Raw genomic sequence first — 18,736 nt, 5'->3', positions numbered from 1 at the left:
TCAAGCTATGGTAGGAAAAGTGTCATGTGCTTCAGAGCACAACTGAATCAACAACTTTGTGCAGGAAGCAAAGTACAAAGGGAAAGCCAGGGAAGGAGGGAAAGAGACTCTGTCCCTCATTGGAGCAAGGAAGGAAATGCCCTTTCTCATTGGCAGAAGACTTATGACAGATTTTATAACCCCAGTGCTGATTGGAGCATGGCAAATGACTGGTGGGGCCACTCCCCTTTGTGTGCCACCCTGGCCACAGGCCTGCTTCTAATGTGGACTAGTTCAATGTGCTCTTCTGAGGCCTACTTATGAAACTAGTTTAGGAGCTGTTGCTCGTGTAGAATTTTGCCTATTATTTGTTCATATTTATTTAAAATTTTTAGTTACCACCTCTCTTTCCTATGAAGCTCAAGGCAGCTTAAAAACACAGATAAAACGCATACCATAAAATACATTAAAATGGAACAATGTTCCATTCTATTATGGCTAGACAGGTGATCATAAACCTGAGGAAGGGAGCCACCACCTTTGCATCCCAGTCCAGAAAATGTCCATCTCTGCTGATAAGCAAATGGAGTCGAGCAGAGTAACTAACTTCCCAACCAAGGCCCTTAGATGTGGATCTATACTAAGCTCACCAGGAGGCATAATCAACACAAAGGATGAGATACTCTGGACTAAAGATACTTACGGGAAGTGAGCTCCTTTAGCTGCTGCTGTAACGTGATGGAGGCATTGTATGTTCGGAATACCTTGGCTGTCAGCCCTTCCATAAGGTCTTGAAGATGCTTATTTAAGATACTAGTCTAAAAAGAGGGGGAAACAAGCAAGAGGGAGATTATTCACCCATTCCAGCACTAGGTATCAAAATAGTTAAGCCTATTTCTCAAGATTTGGAGAACTAACAGTTTCTCCCTGGGCTCACATTAGATCTTTTGGAATTGGGTGGGACTCTAGAAAGGTTTCCCAGTCTAAGAGTTTTAAAAGATGAGACATCAATTTGAGAAAAACTGAAGTGGTGATCACTATATAGATACAGGCTTCAGGAGACATTACTTCCCACCTCCTCCTAAGCAGAGTTACATCTAGGGTTGAGTGTTTCATAGTCCAAAGTGGCCACTCATGTCCGAAGTAGCCAGTGACACGTCACGGGGGGGAGGGGGGCGTGGATGTTGACGCACCGGTCGGCGCACACACGTAGGGGCAGAGCTCTGCGCCTGCGTGCTGACCGGCACATTGACACCTGGACTTCCTGCTTCGGGCGTGAGCGGCTGCTTTGGACGCAGAAGCGCTCAACCCTAGTTACACCCTTCTAAATCCACTAAGGTCAACAGGTTTAAGCTTGCTTTGGACTGCAGTGTAAGCAGAAGAAAAATCTACTGCCAGAAAAGTTGAAATATTTCAACAAAGAAAACCACTGTTAATGTTTCCTTTAGTGTTTGGCACAGATATTCCAATCAAAGGCCCAATGCACCCCTGTCAAATGTTAGGCGATGCAGGCTTCATATTGCATGCTCCCGGCCACTGCATATCAGTTTATGCAAGAGCAGATTTCTAATTTCTATGACAATCATGAGAGATTTGATTTATTAGATTGCTAGAACCGCCCCTCTTGGCACAGCCGTCTTCGGATGGTATACAACAAACTGACCTGATTGTAGGAAACAGATAAAAAATCATCTCCCTTCCCAAATCAATGACGCTTTTATCCGTTGCTCCACAAAGTAGCCAACTGATACTGTGGCAAGGGTGATTTTGAAAATCTGGGCTTCCAAACCCAGCGGAAACTTACGTTGAGTCTGTCAAAGAGGTCATCTTCAGGCTGCTTGTTTTCCATGAACAACTGAAGATTCTTAAAAACCTATAAAACAAGAGTCATGTAAAGACAAAACTTGAGCGTGAAACAAAGAAAACGGGGTAGCTCGGTGGTTTGATAACTGCTCAGATTGTTCCTTGCTAGTTTCCGCATATTCATATTGAACACCTAGCTTAAGAGGTACTGAATCCTATTAACCTACAGAATGCATGTTTGTGGCTTCTGCTGGAAATGGATAGGAAGGAAGACACCATCAATAAGACTAATAAGTGGGTTCTAAATCAAATCGAGACGGAACTCTCCGTATAATCTAAAATGACAAAATTTGGTCACATTTTCAGAAGACATGACTCACTGGAAGGCACAATAATACTAGGAAAAGTTGAAGACAGCAGAAAAAGGAGGAAGACCCAATGAGATTGATTGACTAAATCAGGGAAGTCACCATGGCCGTCTGTTTGCAAGATGTGAACAAGACTGTTAATGATAGAATGTTTTGGAGGTCAGGGTCACATAAACCAGAAGCAATGTGAAGGTATTTAATACATACACACACCCACAAAATCAGCCATGATTCTTCTCTGAGGAATAGAAAAAACCCTGCCAGTTTCACAACATAATTTGAGATGTTAAGCCGTGCATTACACGGGAAATTTAAGGCATTTGGTAATATTTTGCTTAAGAAAAAAAAAAACAGCTGTCACTGGAGTGGAGAGAGCCAACAGATTTATAAATTCACAGTTATATGGAAAGAGAATTTTTGTCATTCTTATTGTTTTAGAATTTGGGTCAACAACATTTATTGGCAGTAGATACCGGACCAAGAAACAAAATTCAACTTCTTCACACAATGCTAGATTAATCTCTAGAATTCATTGATGCAAGATGTAGCAATGGTTGCAGAATCTGATAGTTTTGTGTTTTAGAAGGTCAGCAAATGTATGAAAAATATCAAATGCTAGACATATCCACTATGGCAAAATGGAACTTCCTTTAAAGATAATGGAGAGCTGTTGCCTCCAGGAAGTCCACAAACACACAGTGGCTGGCAGTGTTGTATACTTGAGGCTGACCAATAATCTTTGCTATGAGCCAGCAGGGATCTTTATATGTGCAAATGAGAACTTCACACACCCCAGAAAAGGTCTGAAGAGATAACAGAAGGGGAAGGAAGTTCACAGCCTAGGAACTGGCATCCATAAGACTACATCTAGACAACGCCCCTTTCTTAAACAATACACTACGTGTGTGTGGGCATGTGTGCATAGAACACAACTCTTACCCTTTTTTCAACAGGGACCTTGTTGTAGTATCGGATGGAGTCTTTTCCAAGGAAGTCGAACTCTACCACATATTCCTGGCCATCCAATTCCGGATGTAAATTAATATGCTCCACACGGAGAGAGCAGCAGCCCACTGTGTCGGCCGTCTCCCCTTCCTCTTTCTCATTACCAGCTCTTAGAGCGAGCTACAGATATAAAACAGCGAGAGATGCAGAATGAGCGGAGCAATGGCCTGAATAGCAATCAAAACAGAAGGCAGCGTTTTTAACAGCCACGAGATATCCACTGGAGTGCTTGAGACAGGATATTGCCTATTCAAATCCCAAAGCTGAGATTCAAGACAACCTACAATTCAACTGGACTCTTTATTGTCTTAGTGTGGATTAACAGGAGGGAGTGGCTCCTACCATAAATTTCTCCTCACTCATTAAACAAAATACCGGCTCCTATTCCATTTGGGGCAATGGCTAAACTCACATTCTCCACTGTTGCCCCCACAGTGCAGAACCAGCTGCGAGTTTTGACCTGAGTGGCTCCAAGAAGGCCGCAAGGACTCATCTGATCATAAAGGCCGCTGAAGACTAAATTGTGAATTTGAATCTCCGGCTTGAAACTGAATACTGCCTTGGCTTAAGTGGACTGACTTTTTATTGATTATAATAATGCATTACCATTCATTTTATTGTGTACTGGGTTTTTAAAAAACGGTTAACGGCACCTTATTTCAGGAATATGTTTTTACCGAAAAGCGCATTATAAATCTCTGACCAAATAAAACGGCTGAACTCACTCTCTGTCTCAGCAATCAGCAAGGGATCTCTCCATAGCAGGGCAGGGATGACTTGTGGCCCATCTGAACCCACAGCACCCCACATAAACTATGGCCAAGGACTGCTGGTGTAGACAATAGAAGTCTTTTATTAAATGCTCAAGGCGAAGGTTTATTGCACAGGAGGGCCGCCTGCAGATACATTAATTTAAATTGGGGTTAAAATTACAAGGTAGTCCTATTTTCAGAGCACGTTATCCAGCCCCTCTTCACAGGGAAGCATCTTATGGACACTTAGATCTTTTCCGTGCAGTGAATCAGGCCCAGGCCGGTGCTCGTCCGGTTGTGGGGATAATTCCCACTTCCACATGTTGGTGCAGGCCCAGGCCTGTCTTGATTTAGGTCCTCTGTTGCCCTGCAGCAAGGGAGCATGGATATTTCTGCATTCCCTTTTCTGCCCTGGGTGCCAATGGGGCCTAAGTTGGGCACGCCTGTGTGGCAGGGAAGAGCCGGGCCTTCCCCCACCCTGGGCTGACTACGGTGGCCTGGAAGGGGCACAAAATGCTCTAGGTGGCGCTGCGGTGCTGCACAGGCCCACTGAGCCACCTGGGGCATTTTTTTTCTTTAGGAGTGCTTACCGCTTTCCTAAGCAGGAACATCCTTCCCCCCCAGCTGCAGAACCTTTCCGCCCTGGCTGCAGAATTCTGGGGCGGACAGGATGCGCTGCTGAAAATGGTCTCCCGTGGGGACACAGGAAATGGCAGGCCAAACTGCCCCGTTGCAAACAACCGGCGGCAGCCTGGTGCAGCACTGCTAGTGCAGAAAAGGTATTATTGATTTCAATGGTACTGCCAACTTTCCTAGATGCTCTGTGTACCTCTGAACTTTGGAATCTCACTTTGTTTCTACTCAGGATTTCAGAAGGCCAAGCTAAAGTCCAGAAGCCCCGCCTCTCTGTTTTAAAAATGGCAGAAGCTGCAAAAGTGACTCATCCTCACTTTGTCAATGAAGTACAGTGCAACAGCCCTCTGCCGCACTCTCATTTCTTTGGACTTCCAGTCTTCCCGATATTGATTTCGAATCCTGTCTACACATTTCTTCAGCCTCCGAGCTGTCTCATATTTCTGCCAGTCTTTCTCACCCTGCAGAGACAATCACAAAAAATACCATGATGGCTTGCTCTGGTGTTTGAAAACTGTAGTCCAGAAACGATGCACCGTGTGGAGAACCTTTTCAAGACATCCTTGTGGCTGTTTTACAGATACTGCACTATTCTTCCCGTTGCTGCTACTTATTTCAGAAGTGTACATGAAAAAAAGGATTCAAGATTACACCAAGCAAGCTGCAGAAGCACAAAGAGAAGAGAGTACTGGATCTGGATCCTCTATTAGGAATAATTCCTCTTCTAAGTCACATTCAGCGTAAAGGAATAGTCTGTACAATTTCAGGCAAATCATCACCTTGATTCGAGAGCTGGGGTTCAACATGATGTATTTAATAGATCCTTGGATGTTTTCTGTCCATGACACCAGCCAGGTCACTTTGTTATCATGCCGGATTTCTTTCCATTTATGTCCAGGAGGAGGAGGAGGAACTTTGGAATCCCTGCACAAGGCAAAATACATTGGGGGGAAACCCCAGAAATTGTTACATGGCCGAAGAGCCGAAAGCTTTGCTTTGCTTCTTGTATAGACATCTGAAAGCAAGCTGAGTCCACATTGCCTTAGCAACAAATAATGCAGTGACTTTTTAAATGATCGTTTCCTTGCCAAACTTAAATGTATATGTTAACTTTCATTTAGACTACCACCACAACAAATTATATTAAGGTCCCAGTCTTTACCCTTCCTCCAAAAGTTATTTTTTCAGAAATCCCAATTTGTTTGAATAATAGACGGCTTATTCTATTCCTTACCAGTCGCTGCAGACTACCAGTTATTCCCTAAATTCACTAAACTGATCTAAACACTGGCTGACCCCAGCATCGTCCTACAATTCCCACTGAGGATACACTGAAGACAGACATCAGACACTTCATGACAAAGAGACTATTTGGGGCAGGGGGCTTGAACCAGACGTATTACTTAGCTAGCATTATAAACACTGCCTTGCTTACTTGCTACAATTGATGATGATGTCTTCGGGCATTATCCGTCTTTTCAGCATGCCCATTTTGGGATGATTGCCACGCCCTCTGAAGAGACCTGGAGGCTCAATCTTAAAATTGGCAATTCGTTCCTTGTGATTATCCATGATACAATAGCCATATTCTTTTAATAATCGTTCATTTTCTTCTTTAATTTTCTAGGAGGAGCAAAAATAAAGGGAGGGGGAGAGAGGAAATAATTACAACACACCCCAAACAACTACATAAATTATCCAGCACCAAAGTCACAACGAGTTCATTAAGCTGCATTCAAGTTAAGCTCTGAGACCCTGACTCTGAGAGGTATTTTGTGTCAGTTGCAAATTCAGGGGAAAGAAAGTGGCTGTTCTCCCCAAAGAGAGCTCCTAGAAAACATCAGGACTCTGTTGGAGCTCACCAAGTTCTGCAGGGAGCTCTAAAACGGAACTCTGCTACATGGACTATGGTTGAAGCTAGTAAAATAGCTAGCATCTCATTTGGCTTCCCTCCTACACTTTCGGTTTTAGATTCTTACATTTTATAAAATTTTTGCATCGTTTTAGTGTGATTAACTCTATCACAATATATGTGTTGTCCACCACCCTGAGCCCGTCTTTGGCAGTGAGGGTGGGTTATAAATTCAAATAAATAAAAAAAACTTGCATCATGATACAAAACCATCACAATGCAAAACATCCATTATAAAAACTAAAATAATATATTATTAAAACAACCCCCATTCTAGGATGGTAGGTGAATTTCCTCCAGGCCAGGCTGGATTCTGGAGATTTTTGGTGGAGGGATCACTTGGGCATGAAATTAGGATCACTGTGCATGGGCAGGTAATTGTAATTTCCCTTCATTGTGCAGGAGATGACCCTGGAGGTACCTTTTCAACTCTATGATTCTATGATTCTCCAGACCTGTTCTTTTAAAGACAGTGCACCCCTATCCAGAACAGGAAACATTTCAAATTCCAGGCCAGACCTCCTGTCCACCAGCAGTAGTTCTGTCTTGCTGGGATTAAGCCTCAGTATATCAGCATGCATCCACTCTAAAACTGCCTCCAGGAGCCCATTCGGGGGTTTTGTGTTTTCCCTGGGATCAGCTGGATGTGCAAGATAAAGAGCTTCTCCTGTTGACTGTGGCTCCTCATTCAATCCATGCACAGCAACCAAGATAGGATTGCCACTGGGCCATGTGTGAAATTACACTAACACAGGACAAAGAATCTCCTGCCAGGAGGGAATCTGCACTCCTGCAGACACCACTTACATTGCTACCTAGCAGCAAAAGAGGAATGTGCCCTCCTTCTATTCCAATCTTAACAAGAGGAGGGAAAATTTATTTATATATATATATATATACAGCCGCAAGTCTATTCCTTGCTCTCACACCTACCACTGGGAAGATTTTGAGTCCTGGCATTCCAGGGCTTTAAAATAAAAGATAAATGTGTGTGTCCCCTCTTCTCCCAGGCCGAGCGACTCAAAAATCATTGCTGAAAGATGCCAAACGGAGGCAACTATTATACGCTCTTGCTGAAATCCATAGCTATTCATGTGAACATATTGGCATAGGAGAGATCAAGCAAGAAACATCAAGGAGCTGGGGTGGGGGAGGAGATGAAAAATTCTGTTATAGGTATCGCACACTCCCAGAGATTTCTAAGAAATGCCAGTATCGCCTGTGATGCCAAGAGAAAGTAAACAGCCAAAAACCCAAACCGAAACTGAAGTATATTAGCAGGGATCAAGCCTCTTCAGCCTCAAAAGGATTAGGCAGCAGCACGCTTCTGCCGGATCAGGAGATTTCAGTTAATCTACTCAGTGAAATGGAGATGATTATTTGATCCAGTGAAATAGGAACAGGTGGCACAGAAAGAAAACATTCTAATCATCATAACTTATGTTTGGGTTTTTCTGCTGTCAAGTCACAGCTGACAAGCCACCCCCAAGGGGTTTTCAAGACAAGAGATGACCAGAGGTGGTTTACCACTGCTTGTTCCCACCTCACGACCCTGGTATTCCTCAGAGGTCTTGCCTCCAAATTCTCACCAGGGCTGCCTCTGGTTAGCTTCCAAGATATGATGAGACTGGGCTAGCCTGGACTATCCAGGTCAGAGTTTTGTTTCTTATGGGAGAACACAAGTTAAGATACCTGCTTCTCCTCCTTGGTCATCTGTTTCCTGGCTTCTGTTTGGGCTTTGAAATACTGACTCATATGGTTGAAGTCACACTTGCTGAGACTGGTAATGGTACTTTTTTCTTCTGGGGTCATTTCCTGAAAAGGGGGAAAACATTATACATTGAAAGCATTCTTGTTAGAGGAAAGAAGCTGCATTTGACTCCTGTAAATTCAGTTTGGAATTGGTCATTACAAGAAAGAACCATGAGATAATAATACAAGTTAACTCCAGAAGTATACAGAAAAAGAATGGATAAAGAGCTTTTGAGGTTGCATCCTGGAGTCTTCTTGGCATTGATCAATACAGCAGGCTTCACTGTACAATGTACATGCTATGTCGTGAATATGAAGCTGCATCGTGCATCAAAGAAAAGTAAACCCTTGCAATCACAGTGCTGCATTTCAAATGTGTTTATATCACTTAAAGCTGCTTACAAAACTCTTTGAAACACTAGATTTGCACTCATTTCTAGATGAGAAATGGGGTGGACAGATGAAAAGACACAGGGTTGGAAGGAAGGCAACAGAAAATTACAGGCTTACTGAACTAAATAACACCCTTGGATTCTAGAAACTCTTTTTTGCTAATTACTGAGATTTTGTCACACGCTGACCATGACATGTGAGATTCTGTTTCTCCCTGCTTTTAAGAAAAGGAAGCTAGGGCCCTCACAATGTTCAATTTTGCTTCCTGTCTCCAAAGGAAGGTACACAGGATTGCCAGTAAGCAGTTAAACTGAGAAGGGACTCATTCAAGGACATCCAAGTAAGCATCAAGGCCAAGTGAGGATTTCCCTCATCCAGGCCTACATGCTGTGCAGCTGCTCTCAATGTGTGGTGTTACATGCCACCCTCTCCCATTTCTCAGTCATCTATGAAGTGCAGAAAACCTGGGCATCTTGCCAACTCAGGTTATCCCTGTCGTTTGTGTCAGCTGAGTTAGTGTACTGGGCATTTTCATTTCAGGATTAATTGATTTCTTTATTTTTTATTTCCTTCATTTATAGCCCACCTTTCTCCCCAGCGTGACTTATGTTTACATCCTCTCCTCCTTTTTATTCTCAAACAACCCTGTGAGGTGCTAGGCTGAGTATGTATGGCTGGCCCGGAGTGACCCAGTGAGTGGGATTTGAACCTAGGTTTCCCAAGCCTGATAAGTCTAACCCAGGCTTTCTCAACCAGGGTTTCATCAAACATTTCTAGATGGCCCTGGAAGGGTTCCCGGAATGGTGAGAGTTAATAAATGTTTAATATATATTTTTAAATATTTGTTAAACATTTATTGAGTGATGACCATATATGGTCATGTTGACCTGCAGCCCCCTCTCCCAAAATGGCCAATGATGGGCCTGGAGTGGGTGGGAAGGGGAGGTGCCACGGGGGAGGGGGGCATGTACACAGCTATGCTTCCCAACCATGTTCTGCATGATCACACCATGGCATTCCTGCGATCCAAACACTTTCAATGTAAGAGGCTTCTCTAAGCGACCGCCTAAAAAGTACATACTAAAAACTTCCAACAGGAAAAACAAATTTTTAAGGCTTAAACCTTAAGAGCTATGGCTCCGTTAAGGGGGGCAACCTTAAGGCCACATGCCCAACAGTAATAAAAGATTTTACACTGTAACTGTTTTAATCTTAACAAGAAAAAAACAATTCTAACACTCTAAACACATTAGTGCTAAGAGCTAGTGACTACAATTTAATTTGAATTAACGATCGGTTTTTACACTATGCATCAATAATTGGGGAGAGACCAGTCAGACCTGCTACTTCCCAGGATAGGCAGGAAGATGACTGGAGCAGGGTGCCTCCCACCACGCAGGACAAGACGTTAAAAATTAGTCCTGCCTCCCAGCTAAAATGGTGAGAAACACCCACAAAGGCGTCCTCCCGAAAATCAGGGCAGAAGGGGAGGTGCCCCCGGGAGTGGGGATGTACACAGCTATGCTTCCTGACCATATTCTGCATGATCACGCCACTTCTGGGATTTCTCAAAGCCTGAAGAATGTTTCAGGGGTTTCTCAACAGTAAAAAAAGTTGAGAAAGGCTGACCATTACACCACACTGGCTTGGTCCACAAAGTTCAAGCAATGCACATCTCTGACAAAGGCAGCATCACAAAGATTTCACAGGGCCACAGATCACCCTGTAAGGTGGGTGAGGCTGAGAGAGCCCTGATATCACTGCTTGGTCAGAACAGCTTTATCAGTGCTGTGGCCAGCCCAGGGCCACCCAGCTGGCTGCATGTGGAGGAGGAATGGGGAATCAAACCAGCTTGCCAGATTAGAAGCTGGTGCTCCTAACCACTACACCAAGCTGGCTGTTGGGAAACCAGACACACAAACATAAGCAATACCTTGGCGTAATAAGGTGAACAGGACGGGTGTAAAAGCAGAATGTTAATTTGGCACCCCTAGGGTTCATTGAGGTACCAAAGTAAGGACAAGGCATCTGCTACTCCTTTAGAAGCAACTGTTACTCACTACAGACAACCAGGATGATGGAAAACTGAGCACCAGTTTTAATCCTAAAGCTGACTTCCATGACACTGTACCTTTCGCCAGTCTTTAAAGAAGTTTTTCCTGAAGATGTCCTTTGTAGTGTATTCATGATCAAGCATTTTTGCAAAGAACGTGGCGACTTCTTCCGCTTTGGGACTCAGCTTCATGACTTTACCTACAACAAGAAGGGCAATTGGTCAAGCGGGGGGAGGACAAAGTCACTGCGTCCTGCAGACAATCAACCCCTCGACCAGTCTGCTACTCTTACCTCGGAGTGAAAGGATCCAGGGACATCCCTACCCAGCGTTGGCCCTCTGTGAATATACAATGCACAGCTAGAATAACGACCCTACAAACAAGTTATTGCATATCCTTGGGTTTCAAGGCAAGGTGGGGCTCAAAAGAGGAACGCTGTCATGGAGGTCACGCACACAACTGCAAGCGTTCTACTGGAGACAAGACAAGTCAAAAGGCCTGCCCTAATATAACACACTGGCATCAGCTACGTAGGCAGCATAAGACTGTTGCTGCTCCAGTTTAAAGCACTCCCAGGACCAATTGAAATGAGATTGTCTGTTCTGTTGTTGTTGTTTTTAAAGGGGGAATATGTCTGTGCACTCAAATTAGAAACAGAGCTGTGGCTCATAAGTAGCAAATTCTGGATGGCTACATCAGAGAAGACCGACACTCAGTGGGCAAGGACTACTGCCATTTGGCCATAAAAAGGTCTCATCCCTATACTCTTTCACTGTGTGCATTATCCACTACAGATATACACTAAGATACAGCTGCACAGATTGCAGCAAACTGATTTTCTGCCCTTCTGGAGATGGGCAATAACAAAACGGCCCCATGGCACATAAATGCTGTAGGCACAGAAGATGGGCGGATGGGCAGCTGCTCTCACTGCAGAAAAATTAGATAAGAACTTACCCATCACCACACCGTACTTCTATTTTACCCTATCACTAGCATGAAAATCACTCACACTGACTGGGAGAATTTAGAGGCATGTGGCGGTACATGGGCACTTCTAACTCCTTCCAGCTCAAGTAGTAAAGGGCTGCCCAAGCAATCTTTTGGAGATTCATGTCCTCTTTCCCCTTGAGTGAAGCAGCATAATGAAAGCTCAGCACGAAATAACTAGCTGCGTGGAAAGGCAGCTAGAGAGGGGGAAGCAGCTGCTGCAACAATGCTCAGCAGACCTAGGGCCTATTTTTCCAGGTGTCCAACACAGGCTCAGGCTGTGCTAATGTTCCCCCAGCCTTCACTCCTCAGTGCAGCCAGGGAAAGCTTTTGCCAGCATTTCACAGCTATAGCAAAGAGGGACAATTATCCTACTTGCCGAAGGCCTTTTAAAGAGCTGGCAATATTTTGGAACGGTGAAGTCGTGACAAATGCCTGCCACTGGTCGCTCCCTGGAATCATTCTCCTTCAAGAGGCCTACTGCCATCTCACAGAACATGCAGTTTGCACTACCCACGGAAATCACCACTTGAATGTGCAAAGCAGAACTAAAACAGAAGTCATGGTAACATTACAAGTGCCCAGGCAATCAAGATAGAATCTAGGCAGCTTGGGGTTAGGTCTTACGCCACAGAGGCAACCAAGTCACAGCGCACTGAATCTTGAAGGCTAGAGGTAATTTAAATCAGTTGACTGGCTTGCCTAGGTGAATCTTTAGTCCAAGCCTGCACCGACTAACCTGCTCAATTTTATTTTGCTCCAAGTCTTAAGGAGCAGAAAATAGTTTCTAAGTAACATTGTAGAATCCTGAAGTTGGAAGGACCATCTGGTCCAACTCCCTGATCAATGCAGGATCAGCCTACAGCAGCCTTTTTCAATCCTTTGATCGTAGAGGAACCCCTGAAATATTTTTTCAGGATTCCAGGAGCCCCAGAAGTTGTAACATGCCCTTCAGAGGAGTGGGAATGGAAGTAAAATGTGTGAGCCAGCCAATCAATCAATTATGTACTGTTTCCACTGTGGAGAAAGAGACTAGGCCTGTAGAGCAATAGGAGAAGTGGGCTCCAGTGACATCTATGGTCTCAGTGGCCATCTGAACTTCTGGAAAAGACTGCATAACCCCTGGGGAGCTCTCACCTAACCCCAGGGAATCCCTGGCTTAAAGCATCCATGGTAAGTATCTGCCCAGCCACTGCCTAAAGATGATCAGGGAGGGGGAGCTCACCACCTCCTTGGGCAGCCTATTCCACAGCTGAACTTCTAGGAGCAAGGGTGCAGGAAGCGAGCCTAGGATTGTGCAACGTCTGAGCCAGAACAGCTGTAAATCTTTGTGCTTTATGGAGCATTTTATAGAAAATCAACTGAATAAACAGCTATAAGCGTTCAGAGAGTCAGCTGTGCTTTAAGATAATTTTTCTTTCGTTCTGCAACTCAGGGGCCACTACAGTGGTCTGCTGAGGAGGAGTCAGGTAAGCCATTGGTGGTGGTGGGGTGCTGGTGGGGAGTGCACAAGAATAATCTGTTATTGAAAGTCTCATCTATTGGAAGCCAGGAATCATCCAAGCCCAGATACACTATTCTCAAAGGCAAGGTATTTTGAGATCATCATTGAAATGCCCTTGAGGTCCTGGGACAATCTAAGTTCTAGACAAATACAGTCCCAAAAGAGGAAGAGGAAAGCACCTCCGTCAAAAGATCCTTGAGATTCCTTTCATGGGAGCTGGGTAAGTTCTGTAATGTAAAGGGCACCTGTGTGGACATCAGAAGCCTGATTCCACACACAGATCTCGCCTGTCTTGGTGGGCTTGCCTTGCCACAGTGTTGACTTTGGAATCAAGCATCCTTGCTGTTTCTCTCTCCATACATATGGGTAAAAATGAAAGTAATAAAAGCAGTGTTTCTGAAAGGATTCCACCCGTAGAACATTATCAGCATTCCAAACGGAATGGAATTTCAGCCACTTTCCCCAAAGCTTTATCTGAGAACCTGTCATTTTCACTCCAGCTAGCCGCTCTGCATCTAAGGAGATGTGGTGGGATACAAATATTTTTTGAAAAACAATACATTGCACCTCATTTCTGTATGAATCACAGCCACTGGGCGATATACCCTATGCCAGGGGAAAAGAGGATCTGACGTCCTAAACAGGGTTCGTAATACAAATGGCTTTGTCCTAGGAACTTGATAAAGCCAATAATGGGTTGTTTTTAATTCGGATATATTCAGCTATACCAAATACCAGCTGAGATGGCAGGAGTTGAGGCTCCATGCCACCTCAGCTGGGGCTAGCACCTCTTGCAGCTCATTTTAAATCAAACTGCAAGAGGAGCCAGCCCAGGTCCAAACAGGTCTGCTTGTGGCAGGGAGAGACCTCTCTACTGCATAGAGATCCTGGGGCTGCCTTCTGCTGCAGCACAATTTAGTTTAATTGGTATTTTTCTTCTCTGGTCTACTGGACCTGAAAAAATTCAATACTAGTATAGCATTCAGATCTGGGATTTTTCAGAAATACTGAAATTTATTCAAGTCCAATAGTCCCAAACAAAAAAATGCCAATTTTTTTCTTTTGCACACCCCTAATAACCACACTGTTTCCAAGGTTCCTTTTAAATCATACTCCTTCCATGGCTGGGGTTTTTATTACCCCTTTTATTCTAAAGTATGAATTCCTGGAAAAATAGCCATCTTTAGACAGAAGCACACCTAAATTAATAGAGTAGTAGATTGGTTTAAATTTTACATTTTGAGATCATGACAGCACATACAGTTCAGGCTATGTACATTTATACCCTAGACTGGTGGTCCCCAACCACCGGGGGAGGGGGAGAGGGAAGCAGGGCCGTGCATGCGCGGAAGTGCCGTGCATTTGCGCTTTCAGCCGCGCATGGCGCATTGCACTGCGTGGCCACGTATGCACCGCATGCGCGGCCAGCCAATCGCCCTCCCTGCTGCTGCCGGTCCGCAGCCTGTAAAAGGTTGCGGACCACTGCCCTAGACCATGCTATCATAAGCATAGGCAGATAGACTGGTGGTTGCATTGCAAAGTGGCAGCTAGGCCCTGTTGTGCTGAACATGTTACACCTCTGAGCATAATTGAAACAGATGACTCAAAATGGGTACGGTTACACTTTAAGTGCCACCAGTCAAATGCCCAGTTGACTTTCTTGGTAGCGTCAGAAGCATCAAAAGATTCAAAAATTTAGGTGCAACAATGAGAAACATTGACAGCAAACCAGCCTGTCACTTATCCGTAACCTTGGAGCCCTGACACAAATATATCAACGTTTAATATACTCATTCTTCTCCTCAATTACTGTTTTCACTACAAAAGTCATCAACAGCAAGCCATCACACGCTAAAAGAAACGCCTAAAAGTTTACTACCTGAGTTACCAACTTGTAAAGCTACTTTATGGAGGTTTTATTCCTGCCTCGAGCATGATAGTTTCATGCGTCTTCCATGCGGCGGTAAAGTTAATGCACTCCAACTTCTAGAAAAACCTTTGCTATAAATTCTAAAAAGAGGCAAAGTTAAGAGTGCTGCAGCTGCACACATTGTGGAATATTAGGGAGGCGAGACTAACTGACGTATGTGTGTTTGCATTGGAAAGCTCATGCCACAACGTTTTTTTTTCCCATTTAAAAAGGCATCACCAGAATCTTTTGTGCTTTTGTTAATTATAAAATTGTGTTACACCCCATTAAGTCTACGGGCCTAGAATGGTGTAACCCTGCTTAAGATCATATTGGAAAAAAAGACATAATTTTCCACTAAGTGCCACTCTTTTAAAAGCTTACCTTCATAGTAGAATTTGACATTTTCGGGCAAAGGTTCATATGGTGGTGCAAACACAGGACCTTTGTGCTCCAAGAACTTCCACTTAATACCTTCAGGATAGCGTTCTTCCTCCCACCTTTAAGAAGACAGAAATGAAACTGCATGTCTATTTTGCTGTTGTCACGGGGATGTAAGCCCTCTAAAGAATCAGACATAGCACTCACGTCTGATCACTCACATCTGATCATCAAAATTAGTCAAATTCAGCAAACTCCACTGGCTTCTTATACTTGTTTTTAAACAGTAAGCAGTTAATTAAAAAATGATGTAACAGTTACAGTTTTGGGGCATTCATTCCTGTTACAGTTTACTCTGGGCAGCCAAATGGTTGTATAACACAACTACATCCGTGCTTGGTTATTATGAGATACCAATACTTCCGGTGTCCTGACAAACACTAAAGCCAGACAAAACACGGCAGACTTCGCCAATGCTACTTCTAGCAAAAAAAGTTTGATCTTTCATATTTTATTTTCATTACTGCACACCACCTTGGCCAATATTTAAATCAGCTAATGAAAAGCTTGGGCTCTGGGTCTGTCCCACTAATGGCAGAACTTCCCACTAGCACAAGGGTCTTGCTCCCAAGGAGGAGATGCATTCCAGTGGAAAGGAGGCCTAAAATTGTAACCAATATAAAAGAAACCTTTAACGTCTAGTTAAGGAGTTCTTCCTAGAAAAAGATGAGCTACAGAGCAAAATTGGGACTGGACTGACAGACCCAAGCTTGTAATTAAAGGAATGCTTACTGTAGTGGTCTAAAATTCTGCATGGTTTTAATGGTTCCACAGAAGGTTTTGCATTAAAACTAAACCTGTCCTATAACAAGGGTTTAAATTTTCAATGAGTAATGTGATACAGAGTTTCTAACCAATACAGCTGCAGAGAATACTTGTTAAGCTTTAATATAGGTCTTCTCTAAAGGTAAAGGTATCCCCTGTGCAAGCACCGGGTCATGTCTGACTCTTGGGGTGACGCCCTCTAGCGTTTTCATGGCAGACTCAATACAGGGTGGTTTGCCATTCCCTTCCCCAGTCATTACCGTTTTACCCCCTTACCCCCCCCCCACCCCCCCAAGAAAGTTGGGTACTCATTTTACCAACCTCGTAAGGAGGGAAGGCTGAGTCAACCTTGAGCCGGCTGCTGGGATCGAACTCCCAGCCTCATGGGCAAAGCTTTCAGACTGCTGCCTTACCACTCTGCGCCACAAGAGGTTCATACAGGTCTTCTCTAACATATGGTCAAAGAACAGGTACCTTTAAGGGCACCTTTAAGACCAACAAGGTTTTATTCAAGGTATGAGGTTTTGTTGCACTCCCACTTCCTCAGATAAAACTTTGCTGGTCTTCAAGGTGCTGCTGGACTCAACATTTGTTCTGCTGCTTTAGACCAACACAGCTACCCATCAAAGAGATCTTTGTTCCACCCTTTAACTGGAACCTGCCATTCAAGGGAGCTGCTTCACATGGCACAATATAAGCAGAAAAACATCTCTTTCTCCGTTTATGTATCATACTAGCAAGAAAGCCCATTGCAACCAGGAATGCAATGGGCGCTAGGACCCAGGGGACACCAGGAGGTGCTTTTTTTTTCTGCTGCGTGGAGCTGTGAAAGGCTCCTAGAGGGTTTTTTTTTTCTGCTGCTTGGAGCTGGGAAAGGCTCCTACAGGGTTTTGTTTTCTGCTGCTTGGATCTGCGAAAGGCTCCTACAGGGTTTTTTTTCTGCTGCTTGGAGCTGTGAAAGGCTCCTGCAGGGTTTTTTTTTTCTGCTAGCTCTCGTGGGCGTGCCGGCTTGGAGCTCCTACAGGGGTTTTTTTTCCTGCTGCTTGGAGCTGGGAAAGGCTCCTTCAGGGTTTTTTTTTCTGCTGCTTGGATCTGCGAAAGGCTCCTACAGGGTTTTTTTTTCTGCTGCTTGGAGCTGTGAAAGGCTCCTGCAGGGTTTTTTTTTCCTGCTAGCTCTCGTGGGCGTGCCGGCTTGGAGCTCCTACAGGGGTTTTTTTTCCTGCTGCTTGGAGCTGGGAAAGGCTCCTTCAGGGTTTTGTTTTCTGCTGCTTGGATCTGCGAAAGGCTCCTACAGGGTTTTTTTTTCTGCTGCTTGGAGCTGTGAAAGGCTCCTGCAGGGTTTTTTTTTCCTGCTAGCTCTCGTGGGCGTGCCGGCTTGGAGCTCCTACAGGGGTTTTTTTTCCTGCTGCTTGGAGCTGGGAAAGGCTCCTTCAGGGTTTTTTTTTCTGCTGCTTGGATCTGCGAAAGGCTCCTACAGGGTTTTTTTTCCTGCTGCTTGGAGCTGTGAAAGGCTCCTGCAGGGTTTTTTTTTCCTGCTAGCTCTCGTGGGCGTGCCGGCTTGGAGCTCCTACAGGGGTTTTTTTTCCTGCTGCTTGGAGCTGGGAAAGGCTCCTTCAGGGTTTTGTTTTCTGCTGCTTGGATCTGCGAAAGGCTCCTACAGGGTTTTTTTTTCTGCTGCTTGGAGCTGTGAAAGGCTCCTGCAGGGTTTTTTTTTCCTGCTAGCTCTCGTGGGCGTGCCGGCTTGGAGCTCCTACAGGGTTTTTTTTTCCTGCTGCTTGGAGCTGGGAAAGGCTCCTTCAGGGTTTTTTTTTCTGCTGCTTGGATCTGCGAAAGGCTCCTACAGGGTTTTTTTTTTTCTGCTGCCTCTCGTGGGCGCGGCGGCTTGGAGCTCCTACAGGGGTTTTTTTTCCTGCTGCTTGGAGCTGGGAAAGGCTCCTTCAGGGTTTTGTTTTCTGCTGCTTGGATCTGCGAAAGGCTCCTACAGGGTTTTTTTTTCTGCTGCTTGGAGCTGTGAAAGGCTCCTGCAGGGTTTTTTTTTCCTGCTAGCTCTCGTGGGCGTGCCGGCTTGGAGCTCCTACAGGGGTTTTTTTTCCTGCTGCTTGGAGCTGGGAAAGGCTCCTTCAGGGTTTTTTTTTCTGCTGCTTGGATCTGCGAAAGGCTCCTACAGGGTTTTTTTTTTTCTGCTGCCTCTCGTGGGCTTGGAGCTCCTACAGGGTTTTTTTTTTCTGCTGCTTGGATCTGCGAAAGGCTCCTACAGGGTTTTTTTTTTCTGCTGCCTCTCGTGGGCGCGGCGGCTTGGAGCTCCTACAGGGGTTTTTTTTTCTGCTGCCTCTCGTGGGCTTGGAGCTCCTACAGGGTTTTTTTTTTCTGCTGCCTCTCGTGGGCTTGGAGCTCCTACAGGGTTTTTTTTTTCTGCTGCCTCTCGTGGGCTTGGAGCTCCTACAGGGTTTTTTTTTTCTGCTGCCTCTCGTGGGCT

At 44.7% G+C, this 18,736-nt stretch overlaps 1 protein-coding gene across 2 annotated transcripts in view; it reads right to left on the bottom strand.

Annotated features, from left to right (window-relative positions):
* Window positions 1-18,736, bottom strand: part of TOP1 (DNA topoisomerase I) — an 89,753-nt gene that overhangs the window by 10,228 nt on the left and 60,789 nt on the right. For both annotated transcript variants that reach the window (XM_077335426.1, XM_077335427.1), the window contains 9 exons: window positions 15,439-15,554; window positions 10,729-10,850; window positions 8,145-8,267; window positions 5,976-6,163; window positions 5,320-5,464; window positions 4,858-5,001; window positions 3,090-3,275; window positions 1,784-1,852; window positions 683-797 (listed from right to left, as the gene is read on the bottom strand). In XM_077335426.1, the coding sequence (XP_077191541.1) occupies window positions 683-797; window positions 1,784-1,852; window positions 3,090-3,275; window positions 4,858-5,001; window positions 5,320-5,464; window positions 5,976-6,163; window positions 8,145-8,267; window positions 10,729-10,850; window positions 15,439-15,554 (1,208 nt within the window). The remainder of the gene's footprint in view (window positions 1-682; window positions 798-1,783; window positions 1,853-3,089; window positions 3,276-4,857; window positions 5,002-5,319; window positions 5,465-5,975; window positions 6,164-8,144; window positions 8,268-10,728; window positions 10,851-15,438; window positions 15,555-18,736) is intronic.

Source organism: Paroedura picta, chromosome 4 (assembly GCF_049243985.1).
Source record: "Paroedura picta isolate Pp20150507F chromosome 4, Ppicta_v3.0, whole genome shotgun sequence".
NCBI classification, from domain to species: Eukaryota; Metazoa; Chordata; class Lepidosauria; order Squamata; family Gekkonidae; genus Paroedura; species Paroedura picta.
Note: the sequence above shows the minus strand (reverse complement) of the source record. Positions and strands in the feature narration are given on the sequence as shown.